Here is a 21,498-nt window from a genome sequence, read left to right on the forward strand (position 1 = left end):
TTGAAGCAGTGGGAAGGTTGCACACCCAGGTAGCCTTACCTTAGTGCTGCACTTCCTTGACTGTGTTAGTGCAGAGCCTGGGGCTTGGAGACCATCCGGCTCAACCTGGAACACAGAGAAACGTGGTGCTTTCACAGTGCAGAGTTGATCCTTCATCCACTCATGGCCATTTCCCAACCACCTGCTCCTTCCCTCTCTGCTTGGCTTTCTTCCTAACTGAATGAATTCCTGACCTATGGAAGTGTAGGCTGGACAGGGCAACCTGCTCCAGTGGAAGCTGTCCTTGGGCATCACAGGCGGGTGGAACTGAGTGAGATTTAAGGTCTCTTCCAGAACAAGCCATACTATCATCCTATGCAACCTTACATGGTGCTTAATACTGGTTTCCCCTCCCTCCTGACACACTCGAGCAGATCTAAAACCTTTTCATAGTTATTTAACCTGTTCCTTGAGTCTTCAATAGAAATGGTCAATCCCCAGAGCTTATCAATCACTTCTTAAACACATGTTTTTGGGGAAAAAACTCATCTTTTGGACCTGTCTCATCTCAGCAATGGGGAGCACCCTGAATGTACTGTACAGGAAAGCTTCTGATGTTTATCCAGGAGGCCTTTCTGGTCAGTGAGGAGAGGAAGCCTCCTAAGGGTGCTCTCCACCAGGGTGATCTCCAAACCTGCCTTCTCAGCAGCAGCGTGGGGTGGACACAGCCGAGCATCTCCCAGGGAAGCCCAGAGAATCATGAAGAACTGGAGCTCAGGAACCTGCAGTAGGGCAAGAGATGAAGGCAGGAGCTGCTGCTTGTTGGCAAGAGAGAACCACAGGAGATGATGGCTCAGCACACACTGTCCTTGCACAGAGAGCTCAGAATGGGTTGGAAGAAGCTGCCCTTCTCTTACATCTCAGCTCTGTCTCTGCTGCACTCCTGATGCTCTCAAAGATGGATGTGAAGATGAACGTGCCTGGAGCTGTGCAGGGAGCCTGGGAATGAACCAGCATCAGCAAACCCCCTTCCTATTTCAAGTGATGTGGGGATGTGGGACTGTGAATCTCTTTGGGCCCCAGGAGGTGACAAAGCCCACAGCAGGTCATTATCTCTTCTCTGTGCTGCTTGGTTTGGAGAAGTGTACCCAGAGGAGATGACCTCAGCTTGAGCGAGCAACAGGGCTTTGGGCTCCCTTAGAGCAAACCACAGAACAACCCCACCTTTCACATCCACTTTTGGAACATTTCTGAGGCAGTTACAGCTTCACAGGTGCCATGGTTGATGTTATGATGGCAGGGAGCTGAGGGGAACCTTGCCAATTGGAGCTGGTGCCAGGGTCCATCAGCAATGTCAGGCATCACAGGCAATGAACCAGCTTTCCACCCATCTTCAATTCCTTGTACTCAAACCATAGCTCACAAGTTTGGCTGCATAGAGCCAAAAGAAGATTGTTGTGACCTTGCTATTAGTGATGTAAATGCTGTCCCCTACTTCTTGTCCATTCAAACATCAATGCTCAGATCATCCAAGGCACTCAGGTTGGTCAGGCATGACTTGGCCTTGGTACCTCCGTCCTGGTTACTCATGGTCACCCTCCTGTCCTTCCTCTGCCTGGAGATGGCTTCCTGGGGAATCTGGCTCTTAAGCTCCATGGGGACTGAGGCAGCCCCAGTCCTTGTGCTCTCCTCAGTGATGGCATTCATCTTCTTCCACCCATCGTGCTGGAAGCACAAGAGACAAAGGAGAGCCTGAGGGAGTGGTGCCCAAAATTGGAAGGAAGGAGATGGGGAGAAACAGATGAGGAGTGTGGTAAAGGACTGCAATGGGCAGCAAAGGGAGAAAAGGGCCCTTCTGAAGGGATGCTTTAGGGTTGCCCCTGTTGCTTGTGGCTCTGATGGATGCTCCCAAGCCCGTCACAGAATCCTAGACTGGTTTGGGTTGGAAAGGACCTAAAGCTCCTCCAGCTCCAGCCCCTGCCACAGGCAGGGACCCCTTCCACTGGAGCAGCTTGCTCCAAGTCCCTGTGTCCAACCTGGTCTTGAGCACTGCCAGGGATGGGGCAGCCACAGCTTCTCTGGGCACCCTGTGCCAGCACCTCAGCACCCTCACAGGGAAGAGCTTCTGCCTAAGAGCTCAGCTCAATCTCCCCTCGGGAAGGTTAAAGCCTTCATGGGGGTTATGGGGAACCTCCTTCTACAGACTCCTTCTACAGCTATACATGAAAGGAAAGGGCATGTCATACGGATCCCCACCAGAGATCAGCCAGATCCCCTGGCAGTGCACACTGGGAGCAAACTTCCACAATCTGGGCATCATCTGGGGTTCCAACCCTTTCCAGAGCCACATCCTCCCCTTTCCTTTTCTCTCCAGCAGTAAAACCATTCACAGGAGCTGCAGGACACGGTGCGATGCTGCGGATGAGGCACCTCCATTCTCCTCCTGCTGTCAGCTCTGCCTCTCGCACCTCCTCATCTTCCTTGCTCATTACCAGCCCTGCAGCCACAGCCCAGCAGGAAACGGATAGGACCGAGCCTGCTCCGCAGGGCATGGAATATGTGTATGGATGTGAAGAGATGTAATGGACATAAGGGGATGTGCATGGATATGGCCCCTCCTTGCTTTGCATCAGTCCTGGTCCCAAATCCTTGCACTGCTCACACAGCCCCCATAGCCACCCTGCAGCACATGGGGTGCAGAGGCTCTCCTCTCCATTATGATGGCCATAGGAAGGATTTAAGCACTGATCCCTAAGAAGTGAAAGCTGAGTCCCAGTTTGGATCCAGCTCCATGCGGAGCAGGGAGGGATATCAGCCCTTGCCCAGTGCCTCCATCACCAGGGTGCAATCAGGGGCAGAAGCTATCAGCATCCCTATGAGAATGTCAACTGTTTCCTGCAGAGCCCAGGCATCCTTCACCCTGTCCCATGGTGCGCAGTGAGGTGCTGGAGTTTTCAGTTTGAAAGATGTCATCATGCAGGTTTTAAGCTATCACCTGGACATGCTGACAGCTTTGGAAAATATTTCTGACAGGGCTAGCAAGGAGTCAGGTGCTAATGTTGTGTACATCTGAAAAGACCAAGACACAGGGAAAAAAAAACAACAAAACCACTAAGGGCAATAAAATAGAGTAGATAAATCAGATTGTCTGTGGTCTTTTGGCACAAACCAATCGTAGGAAGAAAGCAAGACCTAGAAATCGTTTCAAACCAAGCCTGGATGCCTAAGGAAAAGGTTGGGGAAACCAAAGTCCCTGGTGTCAGTGAAGCTCTGGTGTCCTCTCTCACAAAACCAGCAGATAAACATCGTGCCAAAGCTACTTCCAAACCAAAGTGTTGTCAATCTACTGAAGACCGAAAGTCTAATGTTATACTTGGTAAAGGAGAAGGCACTAAGAAAAAGATAACACTTGAATGTAAGGATCAATTTGTTACTCTACTTCCATCACTGAAAAGCTATCTACCTGCCCACAGCAGGTCATTATGTCTTCTCTGTGCTACTTGGTTTGGAGAAGTGTACCCAGAGATGACCTCAGCTTGAGTGAGCAACAGGGCATTGGTCTCCCTTAGAGCAAACCACAGAACAACCCCACCTTTCACACCCACTTTTGGAGCATTTCTGAGGCAGTTGAATCTTCATAGTGGCCATTCTAGACATTATAATGGCAGGGAGGTGATGGGGAGCTTGTCAATGGGAGTTGTTGCCAGGGTCCATCAACAGTGTAAGGCACCATGTACCATGAACCACCTTTCAACCCATCTTCAATTCCTTATACTCAAACAATAGCTCACAAGCTTGCCTGCAAAGAGCCAGCACAAGATAATGGTGATCTTGCTAACAGTAAGGTAAATGCTCTCCACTACTTTTTCTCCATGCAAACATCAATGCTCACATCACTCAAGTGACTCAGGTTGGCCAGGCTTAACTTATCCTTGGTACATCCATACTGGCTTCTCATGTTCACCCTCCTGTCATTCCTCTGCCTGGAGTGGACTTCCTGGGGAATTTGGTTTTTAATCCCATGGGGACTGAGGCAGCCCCAGTCCTTGTGCTCTTGATGGTGTCGTTAACCTTTTTCCACCCATTGTGCTGAAAACTGAAGGCAGAAAGGAGAGTTTGAGGGAGAGTTGCCATAACTGGCCCATGCAGGGACACATTCTGGATGGAGAGTGACTGCCAGAGCAGTGAGCACTGGCTGGGCTGTTGGGGTGCAGAAGGTGATGGGTTCTACTCTGCAGGAGCCTGGAGAGTGCACAGGGGTTTGTCTCTTGAATCTCTATAAACAGAGCTAAAGGAGAGCACCCTGGTGTGTAGGGACCATCCCACAGTACCTGAGCAAGAGAAGTAGGGCAGGAACAGACCTGGGCCAAGTTCAACCAAAGCTCCAGAGCATCAGGAAAGCTGGTGATGAGGAGGCAGACTCAAGACCAAGCCAAGTCAGTTTGAGTCAATCCCTTGTTCAGGATCAGGTGAAAAAATTGCTAGGAAGATATATGAGAAATCCTAGGTGACCACCAAAAGATTCTATTGGTGTGCTGAGCTCCTACTAAACTGGAAACCAGAACTCCTCTAGTAAAGCTCAACCTACCTGTTCTGAGCTTAAATAGAGATGGGGGAAAAATAGGAAGAGGTTGGGGATGGAGCCCCAGCTGAGGCTGCTCAGGGGGATAAAGGCCTATTAGTTAAAGCTGGGACAATTCCTCCCTGTCTCAAAATGCCTTTTTTTCACCCTTGAATACAGTGGAAGTCCAGATGCACCAGCTTAGCTGCTGGACATCCAGACACTACATGTGGATAACCCCATTTGGGCTGGAAAACTGGGTTCTCCCTCCACAGAGGGACAGCAGCAACTGCAGAGATGGAGTCACTTGTGCTTCATGTCCCATTTGAGGACTCTGTGCAAGATCTGGAATGTCTCTAAACCCATTTTCATTGTGTATGTTCAGAACAAAACATTTGCATGGTTCACAAGTATGTCAGAAGCATCCTATGAGCCGCCCATAACTGCTGCCATGCAGCTGTTCTCAGATTTGGATCATCTACACCATGTCTCTCAGATGCCCAAGCACCACAATGCCTTTCAGAGGTGATTTCACACCCTTTGCTTTTCCTTCTCTTTGTTTTCCTCTGGTAAATCATGAGCAGCCCTGGAGGCTTCCTCCCAGGAGAGCACATGCAACTGTATTTACAGCCCCAGCACCACAAGCTGGGCTCTTGGAGTCTGGCAGGAGCTCCCCTCTCTTCACATCAGGTGCTTAACAGAGCTGATGCTGGCACGTAGATGTTCTCCGCTGCACTGGGGATAAATCCTTGGCTCCCATCACTCTGTGGCAGAGGGAAGGCACAGAAGGTAACACCAACACAAAGCAGAGCCTCACCTGCACTGAGGCAGTGGGTTTTATTCATCACGTCCTCGTGTCCTCTTTTGTAAATCTGTGTTTGAAAACAGCTGTACCAAAGTGAGTTTTCTTCATGAGAAGAGGGAGCAATGTCTGATGCAGGTTGTGTTTCTTTTAAACAGGCAGCTAAAGGAAGATGCACTGAATTAATCAAGAGTTAAATGAGGATGAATCTTATTCTGTTATAAAAAAATGTAATGTTTCATATCATCAGTGGAGTATAGTCACTAACAAATCAGCCTTTGGAGTCAGCCCATTATATCATCAACACTTTTAATGCAAGCAGCTTAATGCCCGTGGTTTTAAGATGCTTCAGCATGCTAGAGCTCAGGAAGATATAAATCATGAATTTAACAATGTCAGTTTTATCTGTTGTGAATGATCTCAAATAATTTGATTAATGTGATTTGGTAACTGGAATGATAATCAAAAGCCAAGAGAAAATATCTGGAGGTCATTAGTTTGTAAACTGGGATTTCACTGGGACTGGGACTTCCCCTTGATTCATGTTAACATGCACGCTTATGAGGTTCCTCTAAGGTGTCCTCTGACACAAATTGCCTCTGAACTTAAAGTTATTGAAGATCTGATTGTTTTCTCAAATCTGAAAAACCAAAATCCTTGAATAAATCCATAGTTTTGAGTGTCCCAAAAGAGAAATCTAACAATGACGTTTGCTGCTTCAATGTGCTCCTTGTTCTTTTTGAAATACCTCGATTTAAATCCATTAAGTATAGATAATGTGGGTTACAAAATGTAGCGGAATACACTAAAATGTAATATTTAAAATGGTCACTGACTGGCATTACACATGGTCCAGATCTGAATCGCCATTTTTAACCAGTTTGATGTTTCTCTTCCTTTTCCCTCAGCAGGTAACACCTGGTCATGGAAGGAAATCTCACCCAGATTAAATTCATCCTGTTAGGAATTACAGACAGACCTCATGTGCAGACCCCTCTTTTTGTCTTGTTTCTATTGATTTACATTGTCACTTTTGTGGGGAACATTGGCATTGTCACATTGGTTCGGGTGTCTCCCAGCCTCCACACCCCCATGTACTTCTTCCTCACCCATTTTGCCTTCACTGACATCTGCTATTCCACAGTCATCTCCCCAAGGATGCTGGCAGACCTGTTAGCAGAGGACAAAACCATCTCTTTAACTGGTTGCATGATGCAGTTCCTCATCTTTGCTTTCTTTGGTAGTGCTGAGTGTCACCTGCTGGCCATGATGGCCTATGACCGACACGTTGCCATCTGCCACCCCCTGCTTTATGTGACCATCATCTCCAGCCGTGTCTGCTGGCAGCTCATAGCATCATCCTATCTATTCGCCTTCCTCAGTGCCATCATCTACACGTCGTGCGTGTTTGGAGGTTACTTCTGTGGTCCCAACCACATCGACCACTTCTTCTGTGATGTTGTCCCTGTGCTAAAACTTGTGTGCTCTGACACCCACAGCAGTGAAATGGTCATCTTTGCATTTGTCACCATAAATGTGGTGGGTGCAGTCGTGCTCATTTTACTCTCCTACATCTCTATCATCCGCACTGTGCTGAGGATGTGCTCAGCACAGAGCAAGGCCAGAGCCTTCCACACCTGCGCCTCCCATTTGATGACTGTCGCCTTGTTCTTTGGGACAGCATTCTTCATGTACCTACAACCTCCATCTAGCCACAGGAGCCTCGATAAGGTGGTCTCCATCTTCTACACAACAGTCACACCCATGCTAAACCCATTCATCTACAGCCTGAGGAACAAGGAGGTGAAGGAGGCTCTGAACAAGTGCACAAGGAGGGTCTTCAACCACTGGCAACATAGAAGAGTTCTGTCATTCAGGATATGAGCAGTTCATGTCCATTGGTGAAAGCCTACGGGGCACTGAAATATTGGGATTTTCCATTAATACTCATGACCTTATGGAAGTTCTTCCACAGTTTCTGCACAACAGTCTATGACAGTATTCAATGAGAAAATGACCCCCCAAATCACACCCTTCTTGGAAGAAAACAAGAGGAGACTGAGCCTCAAACTTCAGTTCAGTTCACAGTCACCAGACTGTTGGAAGAAGTTACCCTCAATTATCCAAGCCTCTTTTCCTCACAGGAAACACCAATCAGCTGCATACTGTTACAACTTTTGTCATGCATAAATATGATTTTTCTTGCAAGATTCTTGACCCTGTCCCTCAGATCCAATAAAATTCCTCACTCTTACCTGTGAGTTCTTTATTAAAGCTGCTGGGGTGGGAGGGAAGAGGAAGTGTAGTTTTACATTTGCTTGCTGAAAAAGAGTCGGAGAAAAGGTTTCAAGATTCATTGCATCTGTTTGTGCCTTTCAAAGAGAAGAAGCTGGTGGGAATCAAGGTCTCAAGCTGCACCTTTGAATATCAGGGGGAATCCCTCCCCAGGCTTCAGATTCAGACTAGATTTCACTTCAAGTAAGGAACTGTAGAAAATATAATTCATAACACAGACTGATGAACTGTGCTGAGATTACCCAGTGTTAATTACAAGCTAGTCATATCAAGAGGTCCTTCCATTCATTTTAAGTGGTGCTTTACACGCATGTACAGGACATTTAGGGTGCTCCCCATTGCTGAGATGAGGCAGGTTCAAAAGGTTATTTACTCAACAAAAAAACATATTGTCAATAAGAGATTGCTGAGCTCTGGGGATTGCCCATTTCTGCTGATGTGTTGAGGAACAGCCAAGGAACCCAGAAAAAGATTTTAAAGCAAACAAAGTGTGTCAGGAGGGAGGGGAAACCAATCTGAATCTCTGTTTAAGGATGACTGGAATAACAGAAGGGTTTTTTTTTTGGAGGGAATCTTGAAAATGATCCAGCTCCAACCCCTGCCTACAACCCCTACAACCCCTTGGTAGGGCAGACCCTACCAAGGAGGGTCACCTCCCACTAGAGCAGGTTGCTACAAGCCCTCTCCAACCTGCTCTTTCCATAGGTCAGGAATTCATTCCAGTTAGGAAGAAGTCCCAGCAGAGAGGGAGGAAGCGGGTGGTTGGGAGATGCCCACAAGAGGATGAGGGATCAACTCTGCACCGTGAAAGCACCACATTTCTCTGTGTTCCAGGTTGAGCCGGATGGTCTCCAAGCTCAGGGTCAGCACTGAGGTGAGTGGAACCTCCCCACTGCTTTCCACAGAGGTCATTGCTCAGCATCTCAAGGTGAGCCAGAGGAGCACACACCACATTGTACCATGGTGTTTAACTGCTTCAGCACCCCTTTGTTCTACCTGTGCTGGCACAGGACTGTCCCCAACCTGTTCCTCATTGATCTGTGCCTGAACTCTCCCTTTCCATCCTTCAGGACTGTCTCTGAGCAGCTCCCACCACACAGAGGCTTTTCCACCTGGGACATCCCTGCCTCTTGGAGAAGAAACCTCCAGCCAGGAGCTCACACAGAAAGCACCATCCAGCCCATGGCACAAAGCAATTGCACCCAAGCGACCGAGTTCAGCCTGGTGGGGTTCACAGAGGAGCCGGTGACTCAGGTCTACTTGTTCCTGCTCTTCCTGCTCACCTACCTTGTCACCATCGTGGGCAACCTGGGCATCATCATCTTAATCAGGGCCAGCCCCCACCTCCACTCCCCCATGTATTATTTCCTGAGTAACCTGGCCTTTGTAGATCTCTGTTTCTCCACCATCGTCACCCCCAAGATGTTGGTTGACTTGATGTCACAGAAGAAGAGAATTGCTTATGCTGGGTGCATGGCTCAGGTCTTCCTCTTTCAACTTTTTGGTATGACTGAGTACTTCCTGCTGGCTTCGATGGCCTATGACCGTTACGTGGCCATTTGCCACCCCCTGCTGTACCCCCTTGTCGTGTCCCCAAAGTGCTGTTTCCAGCTGGTGACTGGCTCGTACCTCGTGGGGCTGACCAACGGCATGGGACAGACCATCAGCATGTCCACCCTGTCCTTCTGCAGCTCCAGCACCATCGACCTCTTCTTCTGTGACATTTCCCCTCTCATCTCGCTCTCCACCTCTGACACCACCCTCAGCCACATCATCCTGACCACTGCAGCATCTCTCTTTGGTGTGTCCAGCATCCTGGTTATCTTTCTCTCCTACGTGGCCATCATCACCACCATCCTGAGCATCAATTCAGCCGAGGGCAAGCGCAAAGCCTTCTCCACCTGCACCTCCCATCTCACCACTGTCAGCATCTTCTGTGGGGCATGCTTCTTTACTTACTTAAACCCCAGCTCAAACAGCTCAAGAGGAGGAGATAAATGCGCTGTGATGCTCTACACTGTGGTGCCTCCCATGCTGAACCCCTTGATCTACAGCCTGAGGAATAAGGAGGTGAAAGAGGCTCTGAGGAGACTCTTGAAAATAAAGTGATATTGAATGCTGTAAGTTTAGGGCCAGATAGAATGGAGATATGGGTAAATGCTCAGCTATTTATTAAGTATCTCAGGTGGACAACATTTGCTGGGGGAGTCTTTTGCCCCTTAACTTACATGATGCAGGGGCTGCTTTGATATCAACACCTGCATATACAAATAGGAACATTGCAAACTCTTTTATAATTCCCTGCACTCAAGGTATGCTCTGTGTTTTGTTCTGCACTACTTTTGCTTGGCAAATCAGAATCAACAGAGAATGAATTCTACTGTTGAACTAAATCAGACTCCATTTCTAGACAGTCAGTATGGTCCATAACAAAAGGACAAAAACGCCTTTAACATAATAAATAAAAAGGACAGGAAATAACTGGCACACTGGGCACAAAGTAATTTTAGATTTTGATTCTCAAACCTCATTAAATGATTTCCAGCACCATTCACCTCAGTTCATTTCAGACAGCAAAGAGCTTAAGTTAAATATGGTACTTGTGTGACCTCTGTAATGAATGAAGGCACTTAGAAAGGATTTTAAGCCGTCTTAGTGATGAATCCACACTAAAGGGCAGACCCTACCAAGGAAAACCCTGTCCACTGCTCCACACCTTTGCTTGCCATCTCCCTGTTGACAGCAATGAAAGCCACGATCTCCGTAGCATCCTGACCAGAAACAATCATAGGAGCTATTGTGTTGTTCAGCAGCCTTGAGACTTGGCAGCCCACAGCAGCCTGCGCCGATGGCCTTGCCTGCCCTGGTGTCTCTGCGGCTGCCTTCCTGCACAGAGAGTTGATTTGTGGAGGAAAAACAACAAATACAGGAAAATCCACCAAAACATGCCAATGTGTGCATTACCTCAGCCCATAGAGCTGCAGCCTCTGCCAGGGCCATGGTGAAACCTGGAGCCATGGCTGAGCCTCAGGGCTATCCTAGAGACATAGAATCATAGAATGGTATGTGTTAGAAAGGAAGCTGAAGCTCATCCAGTCCCAACTTCCTGACACGGGCAGGGACCCCTTCCACTGGAGCAGCTTGCTCCAAGCCCCTGTGTCCAACCTGGCCTTGAGCACTGCCAGGGATGGGGCAGCCACAGCTTCTCTGGGCACCCTGTGCCAGCGCCTCAGCACCCTCACAGGGAAGAGCTTCTGCCTAAGAGCTCAGCTCAATCCACCCCCATCTCTTTCCAAGCCATGAACAGTGGTAAAGGCAGACACAGAGATGAACTCACCAGTGTCTGAAGAAGATCTCCTTGCTTCTTCCACCAGGACCTCAGTAGGGTTCCCTTCTCCAGGGTACCAATGGTGTCTAGAAGAAGCCATTCTAGTATCTCCCAATGGGGCTCCAGAATGACCCAACCCTTCTGAAGGTTGCATGATGTACATGTCAAGTGCATGGCAATGTTCTCGGCCCTTAAGGACAGAGCAAATGGCACCACATTTCTATAGGAGGGCAACCAAACCTGACCGGGACCATTTCACTGCATCTGTCTCCTTCCCTGCAACTTAAGTGAGAGTTTCCACCACCACTTAAGGGGAAACATGCAAAAAATCTGGTTGCTGAATTCTTAAATTATCTTTTCTTTTTTCCTTTATAAAGTTTTAGTCCAACTGAGAGGAAAATTAAAATAAATCTTTTAAGACTGTTAGGAGGAGGAATGAGGAGATCTGAAGTACTTTCAACTTTTCAAATTCAGATAAATAAAAGTTGAGTCATTAAATCAGAGTTTTGTGTCTCCATCTGTGCTTGGTGGAGGTGTGTTCCTGTATCTCTAGTATTTGTTCAGAGAAAGAGAGCAGTTTCAAGAGTTCAAGTGTGAAGACACACACACACACACACACACACACAGAGCATCCTCCCCTCACTGTGTTTCCACCCCCATCAGAGGCTGGGGTCAGGCTGCATGAACTGGGCTCCTTTTGGACTCATTGAACCAACCACGTTGTAAAAGACCTTTAAGCTCACCCAGGCCAACCCTTACCCCAGCACTGCCAAGGCCACCACTAACCCATGGCACTGAGGCCTCGTCTCCACGGTGTGTGAACACTTGCAGGGCCCGTGCCTGCAGCCCTGCCCTGGGCAGCCTGTTCCAATGCCTGAGCACCCTCTGGGGCAGGAATTGTTCCTCAGCTCCATCTAACCCTGTCCTGGTGCAGCTTGAGGCCGGTTCCTCTTGTCCTGTCTTTTGGATTAAAACAAACTGAAAATAGGTTTGAGGGAGGCAGCTGATGCAGTTTCAACTCCAGGCGGCCTTCATATCCTGACTGGAATTAGTTTAATCCAGAAAAATCTATTCTAAGATGCATATACCAGGGACAGAGGGTGCATGGTACAAGTCCTTCTGATGTTCAGACCTGCTCTGGACCACATCCATCCTTACCAACCTATGACATTATTAAATATCCTCTTATTTCTATCCATTCTAGAAGGGACCTGACTATCACATAACTGGGCAATGAACTGTAAATGTTGAGTCAGCTGACCCCATCTCCATGCTTATTCTCCAATCCAAAATTCATAATAGTAGGAAAACCACATTTATGAAAGCCAGTCAGACACGGAGGATGGATGTAGTGGACTCCAACTTGCCTCACAGCCTAAAAGACACAAGCACATCCATCCCAAGGCAAATAATGACAAGAAGTTTCAAGTATGAGGTTTCCTTGAGCAGGTCCAAAGGTGAGAAGAAATGCAATGAGCTTCCACAGCTCCCTTTACTAGGGGGTCAAAAGTAGATAGGGACAAAGCACCCCATTGGCAAGAACCACATTATCTGCATATGTAATGAAGACAGAGATGTGTCTTTAAAGAGATGAGTATGACCAAGCTTGTATGGGCACAGAAAGCTCTCCAGCAGGCCCGAGATCCAGGCTTTCCCAATACAAGCATTCAGAGCTATTTCCATCACAAGAGGTGCTGCTCACTTTGCCAAAGCAAGAATCGGTCCCTGGGGACCAACCACCCTTCCAGGAGTCATCAGCTTTAACAAGACCTTCTGGGGTTACCAAGGAAGTTTCCTCATCACCATGAAAGCTTCTCAGAAGACTTGGATGTGACTTACCTCATTCTTCATAACAAGCCATCAGAGATTAATTAGCTGGGGATAACAAGAAAGAAACTTTCTTCTTTGTTAGCAAAGTTCACTTCTACAAGTGCCTTGCTTGACAGAGATGGCTCATGCCCAAAGCCAGTGAGCTGGAGGATCAGTGTGTTGGCATGTTTGTGTATTAAGGACAATTTCATGGGCCTGCATCATAGAATCCCAGAGCAGTTTTTGTTGGAAGGGACCTTAAAGCTCATCCAGCTTCAACCCCTGCCATGGGCAGGGACCCCTTCCACTGGAGCAGCTTGCTCCAAGCCCCTGTGTCCAACCTGGCCTTGAGCACTGCCAGGGATGGGGCAGCCACAGCTTCTCTGGGCACCCTGTGCCAGCGCCTCAGCACCCTCACAGGGAAGAGCTTCTGCCTAAGAGCTCAGCTCAATCCAGCCCCATCTCTTTCCAAGCCATCAATAGTGGTAAAGGCAGACACAGAGATGAACTCACCAGTGTTTGAAGTTCTCCTTGCTTCTTCCACCAGGACCTCAGTAGGGTTCCCTTCTCCAGGGCACCAATGGTGTCTAAAAGAAGCCATTCTAATATCTCCCAATTCTCTTTTAAAAACAATAGAGAGACACCTTGGCCATCAGTTTTAATGGGAGTAAGACCAAACTGAGACTCTGCCTTTCATTTCTACATTAAGGAAAACTAAGGTAGCTCAGTTTCACAGTATCACAGTATCACAGTATCACAGTAGGTTAGAGATTGGAAGGGACCTCAAAAGATCATCTAGTCCAATCCCCCTGCCGGAGCAGGAACACCTAGATAAGGTTACACAGGAACGCGTCCAGGCGGGTCTTGAATGTCTCCAAAGAAGGAGATTCCACAACCTCCCTGGGCAGCCTGTTCCAGTGTTCCGTCACCCTCACTGAGAAGAAGTTTCTTCTCAGGTTTAAGTGGAACCTCTTGTGCTCCAATTTGTATCCATTACCCCTTGTCCTTTCATTGTTTGCCACTGAGAAGAGCCTGGCTCCATCCTCGTGACACTCCCCCTTTATATATTTATATACACTAATAAGGTCACCCCTCAATCTCCTCTTCTCCAAACTGTAGAGACCCAGCTCCCTCAGTCTTTCCTCATAAGGGAGATGCTCCACTCCCTTAATCATCTTAGTTGCCCTGCGCTGGACTCTCTCCAGCAGGTCCCTGTCCTTTTTAAACTGAGGGGCCCAGAACTGGACACAATATTCCAGATGAGGTCTCACCAGGGCAGAGTAGAGGGGAAGGAGGACCTCTCTCGACCTACTAACCACCCCCCTTCTAATACACCCCAGGATGCCATTGGCCTTCTTGGCCACAAGGGCACAGTGTCGGCTCATGGTCACCCTGTCGTCCACCAGGACCCCCAGGTCCCTCTCCCCTACACTGCTCTCTAACAGGTCGTTCCCCAGCCTATACTGGAACCTGGGGTTGTTCCTGCCCAGATGCAGGACTCTACACTTTCCCTTGTTATATTTCATCAAGTTATTCCCCGCCCAGCTCTCCAGCCTGTCCAGGTCCCTCTGGATGGCAGCACAGCCTTCTGGCGTGTCGGCCACCCCTCCCAGCTTAGTGTCATTAGTTTCCAGCCAACCTAGAGAAAAGGTGGGACTCCATATTCCTGGATCTTCCCATAAATCTGGATTTCACACAATGGAGAGGAGTCATCACCACAGTGCAGTGTGCTTGAAGCACAACTCTTCAAATCCTTTCCAAACAAAAGCAAGAAGAAAAACCACATTTCTCTACCTTCTGGGTCTTTTCTAATCCCCCAGCTAAAGGAGACAGAGCAAGAACTCCAAAGCCTATTCAATCACTTTTAAATACACTTCATACTAAGAGACAAACCTGAGTGTCTCTCCTCACCTGTTTATGAGCCACGGTCCCATTACAGCTGATGAGACTCAGGCCAATGCAATCAGCAGAGTTCATTCAGATCTCTTCAGCTGCAGCAATGGAGGTGTCTGCCTTGCAGTGAGATGCAGGAACCCCACCAAATCTCCTTCAACAATAAAGGGAGCTGATGGACCCAGTAAACACATAGAGGTGACATAGTGCATTCAAATGTAAGGAGATAAGTCATTGCTTAGAGACATTTGAGGTGATTCCTCAATCCAGTCACTAAGAACCCAAAGAAGGGGAGGCAGCACCTACCCAGCATTTGCTCAACTGCCTTTAAACCAGATTTAACTACAATGAAAGCAGCTCCACCTGGAAGGGGAGAGCTAAAGCCATTAGGAGCTCAGCAGCAGCAATGCCAGAAGCCAGCCTCCTCATTGCCTGCTCATCATGACCCACCAGGCAGATGCATTGCAATGCTGGCTGCTGCTTCTGCTTCCTAGAAGCTCACCTGGTGTTTGCTCTGCTCTCATGGTCAGATGATAACCCCATTGAAGGCAGTGGCAGCCCTTAGACACAGCAAACCACTGGTTTCCTTAAACACACAGAACAAGGAGCAAAAAGGTTTGGGTTTGAGAACAGCTCCAGTGTGAAGCCACAGTGAGCAGAGCAATAGGGTTGTAGCCACAGACTTGTGTTTCCAAGACACTAAGAGTTCATGTTCCTTTTTAAAGACTTGGTGATGGTGAAGGAGAGACCAGCTGGACATAAAGTCATTGAATATTGTTGTAGAAACACCAGAGAGACCTTATTGTGGCCTTTCAATACCTTAAGAGGGGCTACAAGAAAGCAGGAGAGGGGCTTGGGACAAGGGCCTGTAGGGACAAGGGGGCTGTGAAACCTCTGCCTCTGGTTGTCCCCAAGGCTCAGCAGGAACACAACCGTCATCTGGGTTAAATAATAACCAGGGAATATCAGGAAGCTTTGGGAACAAAGCAGGAATCAGTTGATTGACCCTGGGTGCCTGTCAGTTGTGTGTTGTAATGAAATGAGCAAACCACTTAGATCCTGACTTAACTGAATCCAGCCATGGAGCTTCTCCCTCCAGCCCAGGTTATTTCATGTCTCTAGGACAGCCCTCAGGCTCAGCCATGGCTCCAGGCTTCACCATGGTCCTGGCAGAGGCTGCAGCTCTATGGGCTGAGGTAATGCACACATTGGAGTGTTTTGGGGTGGTTTATGTATGCAATGTTTGCTCATCACCCATCAGCTCTCTGTGCAGGAAAGCAACAGGAGAGACATCAGGGCAGGCAATGCCATTGCTCCAGGCTGCCATGGGCTGCCACGTATCAGGTTTGAAGGCTGCTGAGCAGCACCACAGCTCCTGTGCTCTGTTGTGGTCAGGCTGCCATGGAGATCATGGCTTTTATTGCTGCCAACAGGTGAATGGAAAGCAAAGCTGTGGAGCAGGGGACAGGGGTTCCATGATGGTTTCTGCCCTTTGGTGGGGATTCATCACTACCACATCTTAAAATGCTTTCAAAGCGCCTTCAGTCATAACAGAGGTCACACAAGTACCATATTTCACTTAAAATTTTGCTCTCTGCAATGAAATTAGGTGAATAGTGCTGGAAATCATTAAATGAGGTTTGTATATCAACTCATAAAAATACTTCCTGCATGGCATCACACTTATTTGCTGTCATCTCTATTTTTCTTGCTAAAGGTGTTGGTGTCCTTTTCTTAAGGACCTCAATGACTTCACAACACAATTTCTGTGTAGAAATGGAGTTTGATTCACTGGGAAGGCAGAATTCACTCTCTGTTTATTCTCATTTGCCAAGCAAAAGGGAAAGCAAAACGGAAAAGAGCTTCAAGCTCATCCAGCCCAACCGTTCCCCAGCACAGCCAAGGCCACCACTAATCCATGGCACTGAGGCCTCATCTCCACAGTGTGTGAGCACTTGCAGGGCCGGTGCCTGCAGCCCTGCCCTGGGCAGCCTCTTCCAATGCCTGAGCACCCTCTGGGGCAGGAATTGTTCCTCAGCTCCATCTAAACCTGCCCTGGTGCAGCTTGCAACCGGTTCCTCTTGTCCCATCCCTTGTTCCTTGGGAGCAGAGCCCAGCCCCTCCTGGCTCCATCCTCCTGTCAGTCAAATGGAGAGAGCAATAAGGTCCCCCCTTATCCTAAGATGAAGAGAAATGCATGCTTGTAGTTGCCTACCTGTTTCTTCATTAGGTGAAATAAACTACTAATTAACCAATTAGGTGAAATAAACTGCTAAATACAATTATCAAAGTTTGGAGAGTGAAATTATTTGTATTCTCAATCAGATCAACCAGTGCCTTGTCCAGGTGTGACATGTTGTCCTTACTTAACAAAAAGCTGAGCATCTCCCTCACATCCCCATGGTTCCTGTGTAACCTTATCTAGGTGTTCCTGCTCCGGCAGGGGGATTGGACTAGATGATCTTTTGAGGTCCCTTCCAATCTCTAACATACTGTGATACTGTGATACCTGGCCCTAAACTTAAAACATTCAAGATCATTTTATTTTCAAGAGTCTCCTCAGAGCCTCCTTCACCTCCCTATTCCTCAGGCTGTAGATCAAGGGGTTCAGCATGGGAGTCATCACGGTGTAGAGCACCACAGCCCATTTATCTGCTCCTCTTGAGCTGTTTGAGATGGGGTTTAAGTACGTGAAGAAGGATGCCCCATAGAAGATGCTGACAGTGGTGAGGTGGGAGGTGCAGGTGGAGAAGGCTTTGTGCTTGCCCTCAGCTGAATTGATGCTCAGGATGGTGGCGATGATGGCCACGTAGGAGAGCAGGATAACCAGGATGCTGGACACACCAAAGAGGGATGCTGCAGTGGTCAGGATGATGTGGCTGAGGGTGGTGTCAGAGGTGGAGAGCGAGATGAGAGGGGAAATGTCACAGAAGAAGAGGTCAATGACGATGGACCTGCAGAAGGACAGGGTGGACATGCTGATGGTCTGTCCCATGCCATTGGTCAGCCCCACGAGGTACGAGCCAGTCACCAGCTGGAAACAGCACTTTGGGGACACGACAAGGGGGTACAGCAGGGGGTGGCAAATGGCCACGTAACGGTCATAGGCCATTGCAGCCAGCAGGAAGCATTCAGTTATTGCAAAGGTATCAAAGAGGAAGACCTGAGCCACACACCCACCATAAGAAATGCTCTTCTTCTCTGACATCAAGTCAACCAACATCTTGGGGGTGATGATGGTGGAACAACAGAGGTCTACAAAGGCCAGGTTGCCCAGGAAATGATACATGGGGGAGTGGAGTTTGGGGCTGGCCCTGATTAAGATGATGATGCCCAGGTTGCCCCCGATGGTGACAAGGTAGGTGAGCAGGAAGAGCAGGAACAAGTAGACCTGAGTCACCGGCTCCTCTGTGAACCCCACCAGGCTGAACTCGGTCGCTTGGGTGCAATTGCTTTGTGCCATGGGCTGGATGGTGCTTTCTGTGTGAGCTCCTGGCTGGAGGTTTCTTCTCCAAGAGGCAGTGCTGTCCCAGGTGGAAAAGCCTCTGTGTGGTGGGAGCTGCTCAGAGACAGTCCTGCAGGATGGAAAGGGAGAGTTCAGGCACAGATCAATGAGGAACAGGTTGGGGACAGTCCTGTGCCAGCACAGGTAGAACAAAGGGGTGCTGAAGCAGTTAAACACCATGGCACAACGTGGTGTGTGCTCCTCTGGCTCACCTTGAGATGTTGAGCAATGACCTCTGTGGAAAGCAGTGGGGAGGTTGCACGCCCGAGTAACCTTACCTCAGTGCTGCACTTCATCGCCTATCTTAGTGCTCAGCCTGGGGCCCCCGTCTCAACCTGGAACACAGAGAAAGGTGGTGCTTTCACAGTGCAGATTTGATCCTTCATCCTCTCATGGGCATTGCCAGCCACCTGCTTCTTCCCTCTCTGCTTCAGTTTCTTCCTAACTGGAAGGAATCCCTGACCTATGGAAAGGCCTGCTCTAGTGGAAGGTGTCCCTGCCCATCACAGGAACTGGGTGGGATTTAAGGTCTCTTCCAACACAAGCCATACTATGATCCTATGCAACCTTACACAGTGCTTTATATCGGTTTCCTCTCTCCTGACATACTCTGTCAGATCCAAAACCTTTTCATCATTCTTTAACCTATTCCTTGAGTCTCCAGTAGAAATGGACAATCTCCAGAGTTCAGCGATCTCTTCTTGAACACGTTTTTGGGGGAATAAAGTCATCTTTTGAACCTGCCTCATCTCAGCAATGGGGAACACCCTGAATGTCCTGTACAGGAAAGCTTCTGGTGCTCATCCAGGAAACCTTTGTGCTCAGAGGAGAGGAAGCCTCCTGAGGGTGTTCTCCAGCAGGGTGATCTCCAAACCTGCCTTCTCAGGAGCAGCATGGGGAGGACACAGCAGAAGCAGCTCCCTGGGAAGCCCAGAGCATCATCAGGAACTGGAGCTCAAGAACCTGCAGTAGGGCAGGAGCTGCAGACAGGAGCTGGTGCTTGTTGGCAAGAGAGAACCACAGGAGAATGATGGGCTGAGAGATTCTGCCCCTCACTTACATCTCAGCTCTGTCTCTGCTGCCCTCCTGATGCTCCCAAAGATGGATGTGGAGATGAACGTGCCTGGAGCTGTGCAGGGAGCCTGGGAATGAACCAGCATCAGCAAACCCCCTTCCTATTTCAAGTGATGTGGGGATGTGGGACTGTGAATCCCTTTGGGCTGCAGGAGGTGACAAGCCCCACAGCAGATCATTATCTCTTCTCTGTGCTGCCTGGTTTGGAGAAGTGTACCCAAAGGAGATGACCTCAGCTTGAGCAAGCAACAGGGCTTTGGGCTCCCTTAGAGCAAACCACAGAACAACCCCACCTTTCACATCCACTTTTGGAGCATTTCTGAGGCAGCTACAGCTTCATAGGGGCCATGTTTGACATTATTATGGCAGGGAGCTGAGGGGGACCTTATTGATGGGAACTGGTGCCAGTGTCCATCAGCAATGTCAAACACCATGTACAATGAACCAGCTTTCCACTCATCTTTAATTCCTTGTACTCAAACTATCGCTCACAATTTTGGCTGCAAAGACCCAACAGAAGATTGTGGTGACCTTGCTAATGGTGAGGTAAATGCTGGCCACTACTTGTCCATGCAAGCATCAGTGCTCACATCACCCAAAGCACTCGGGTTGGTCAAGCATGACTTGGCCTTGTACATCCATACTGGCTCCTCATGGTCACCCTCCTGTCCTTCCTCTGCCTGGAGATGGCTTCCTGGGGAATTTGATTCTTAAAATCTCTGGGGACTGAGGCAGCCCCAGTCCTTGAGCTCTCCTCAATGATGCCATTCACCTTCTTCCACCCATTGTGGTGGGAGCACGAGAAACAACGGAGAGCCTGAGGGAGCACTGCCCAAAAGTGGAAGGAAGGAGATGGGGAGGAACAGATGAGGAGTGTGGTAAAGGAGTGAAATAGGCAGCAATGGGGGAAAGGGCCCTTCTGAAGGGATGCTTTGGGTTGTCCCTGTTGCTGGTGGCTCTGATGGATGCTCCCAAGCCCATCACAGCATCCCAGAAAGATTTGTGTTGGAAAGGAGCTTAAATCTCCTCCAGGTTCAAGCCCTGCCACCCTCCACTGGAGCAGCTTGCTCCAAGCCCCTGTGTCCAACCTGGCCTTGAGCACTGCCAGGGATGGGGCAGCCACAGCTTCTCTGGGCACCCTGTGCATGTCACACAGATTCCCACCAGAGATCAGCCTGATCCCCCCGTAGTGCACACTGCCACAATCTGGGCATCATTTGGCGTTCCAGTCCGTTCCAGAGCCGTGTCAAGGGTATATCTGAAAAGACCAAGATGGAGGGGAAAAAAACACTAAAGGCAATAAAAGAGTGTAGATAACTCAGATTGTCTGTGATCTTGTTGCACACACCAGTCGTAGGAAGAAAGCAAGACTTAAAAGTGGTTCTAAACCAGGCCTGGATGCCTAAGGAAGAGGTTGGGGAAACCAAAGTCCCTGGTGTCAGTGAAGCTCTGGTGTCCACTGTGACAAAACCAGCAGATAAACATTGTGCCAAAGCTACTTCCAAACCAAAGTGTTGTCAATCTACTGATGACTAAAAGTCTAATGCTGTACTTGGTAAAGAAGTAGGCACTAATGATAAGATAATAACACTTGAATGTAAGAATCAATTTATTAATCTACTTCCATCATTGAGAAGTCTTTCTCCTAATTTGCCCATGTAGGGACATGTTCTGGACGGAGAAGGACTGCCAGAGCAGTGAGCACTGGCTGGGCTGTTGGGTGCAGAGGGTGATGGAATTTAGTTTGCAGGAGCCTGGAGAGTGACACAGTGGTTTGTCTCTTGAATCTCTACAAAGAGAGCCAAAGGAGAGCACACTAATGTGCAGGGACCATCCCACAGTACCTGAGCAAGAGAAGTAGGGCAGGAACAGAGACCTGGGCCAAGTGCAACCAAAGCTCCAGAGCATCAGGAAAGTTGGTGATGAGGAGGCAGACTCAAGACCAAGCCAAGTCAGGTCAAGTCAATCCCTTCTGCAGGATCAGGTGAAAAATTTGCTAGGAAGATATATGAGAAATCCTAGCTGACCACCAAAATATTCCATAGGTGTGCTGAGCTCCTACTAAACTGGAAACCAGAGCTCCTCTAGTAAAGCTCAACCTACCTGTTCTGAGCTTAAATAGAGATGGGGGAAAAATAGGAAGAGGGTGGGGAGGGAGCCCCAGCTGAGGCTGCTCAGGGGGATGAAGGCCTATTAGTTCATCCTGGGACAATTCCTCCCTGCTTCAAAATGCCTGTTTTTCACCCTTGAAT

General features: G+C 48.6%; 3 protein-coding genes across 4 annotated transcripts; 2 read left to right on the top strand and 1 right to left on the bottom strand.

Moving 5' to 3' along the window:
* The first annotated feature begins 6,240 nt into the window (after positions 1 to 6,240).
* Positions 6,241 to 7,226, top strand: LOC133222221 (olfactory receptor 5AP2-like). Its single transcript, XM_061371723.1, has one exon. The coding sequence runs from the start codon at positions 6,267 to 6,269 to the stop codon at positions 7,224 to 7,226; it is 960 nt and encodes a 319-aa protein (XP_061227707.1). The 5' UTR covers positions 6,241 to 6,266.
* A 1,544-nt stretch (positions 7,227 to 8,770) lies between these two features.
* Positions 8,771 to 9,746, top strand: LOC133222209 (olfactory receptor 5G3-like). Its single transcript, XM_061371711.1, has one exon. The coding sequence runs from the start codon at positions 8,820 to 8,822 to the stop codon at positions 9,744 to 9,746; it is 927 nt and encodes a 308-aa protein (XP_061227695.1). The 5' UTR covers positions 8,771 to 8,819.
* A 6,430-nt stretch (positions 9,747 to 16,176) lies between these two features.
* Positions 16,177 to 18,130, bottom strand: LOC133222210 (olfactory receptor 5G3-like). 2 transcript variants are annotated; one of them, XM_061371712.1, is made up of 2 exons: positions 17,212 to 18,130; positions 16,177 to 16,199 (listed from the first exon to the last, which is right to left on the bottom strand). In XM_061371712.1, the coding sequence occupies exons 1-2, from the start codon at positions 18,128 to 18,130 to the stop codon at positions 16,177 to 16,179; spliced, it is 942 nt and encodes a 313-aa protein (XP_061227696.1). The 2 variants fall into 2 exon arrangements, with proteins under 2 accessions (XP_061227696.1, XP_061227697.1); XM_061371713.1 differs by lacking the exon at positions 16,177 to 16,199 and having other exon boundaries at positions 17,204 to 18,130.
* Positions 18,131 to 21,498: the final 3,368 nt, after the last annotated feature.

The sequence above is a fragment of the Neopsephotus bourkii genome, unplaced genomic scaffold (genome assembly GCF_033783945.1).
Source record: "Neopsephotus bourkii isolate Nb327-2 ecotype Australia unplaced genomic scaffold, CSIRO-AGI_Nbou_v1 NB_1580, whole genome shotgun sequence".
Lineage (NCBI taxonomy): Eukaryota > Metazoa > Chordata > Aves > Psittaciformes > Psittacidae > Neopsephotus > Neopsephotus bourkii.

Excerpts from the sequence above, each read along its gene's own strand:
- LOC133222221 (XM_061371723.1), top strand. The coding sequence starts at position 6,267 with ATGGAAGGAAATCTCACCCAGATTAAATTCATCCTGTTAGGAATTACA.
- LOC133222209 (XM_061371711.1), top strand. The coding sequence starts at position 8,820 with ATGGCACAAAGCAATTGCACCCAAGCGACCGAGTTCAGCCTGGTGGGG.
- LOC133222210 (XM_061371712.1), bottom strand. The coding sequence starts at position 18,130 with ATGGCACAAAGCAATTGCACCCAAGCGACCGAGTTCAGCCTGGTGGGG. Across the intron at positions 16,200-17,211 it reads TCTGAGGAGACTCTTGAAAA|GAAAGCATTTTAAGATGTGG; the intron begins TAAAATGATCTT and ends TGAAGGCGCTTT.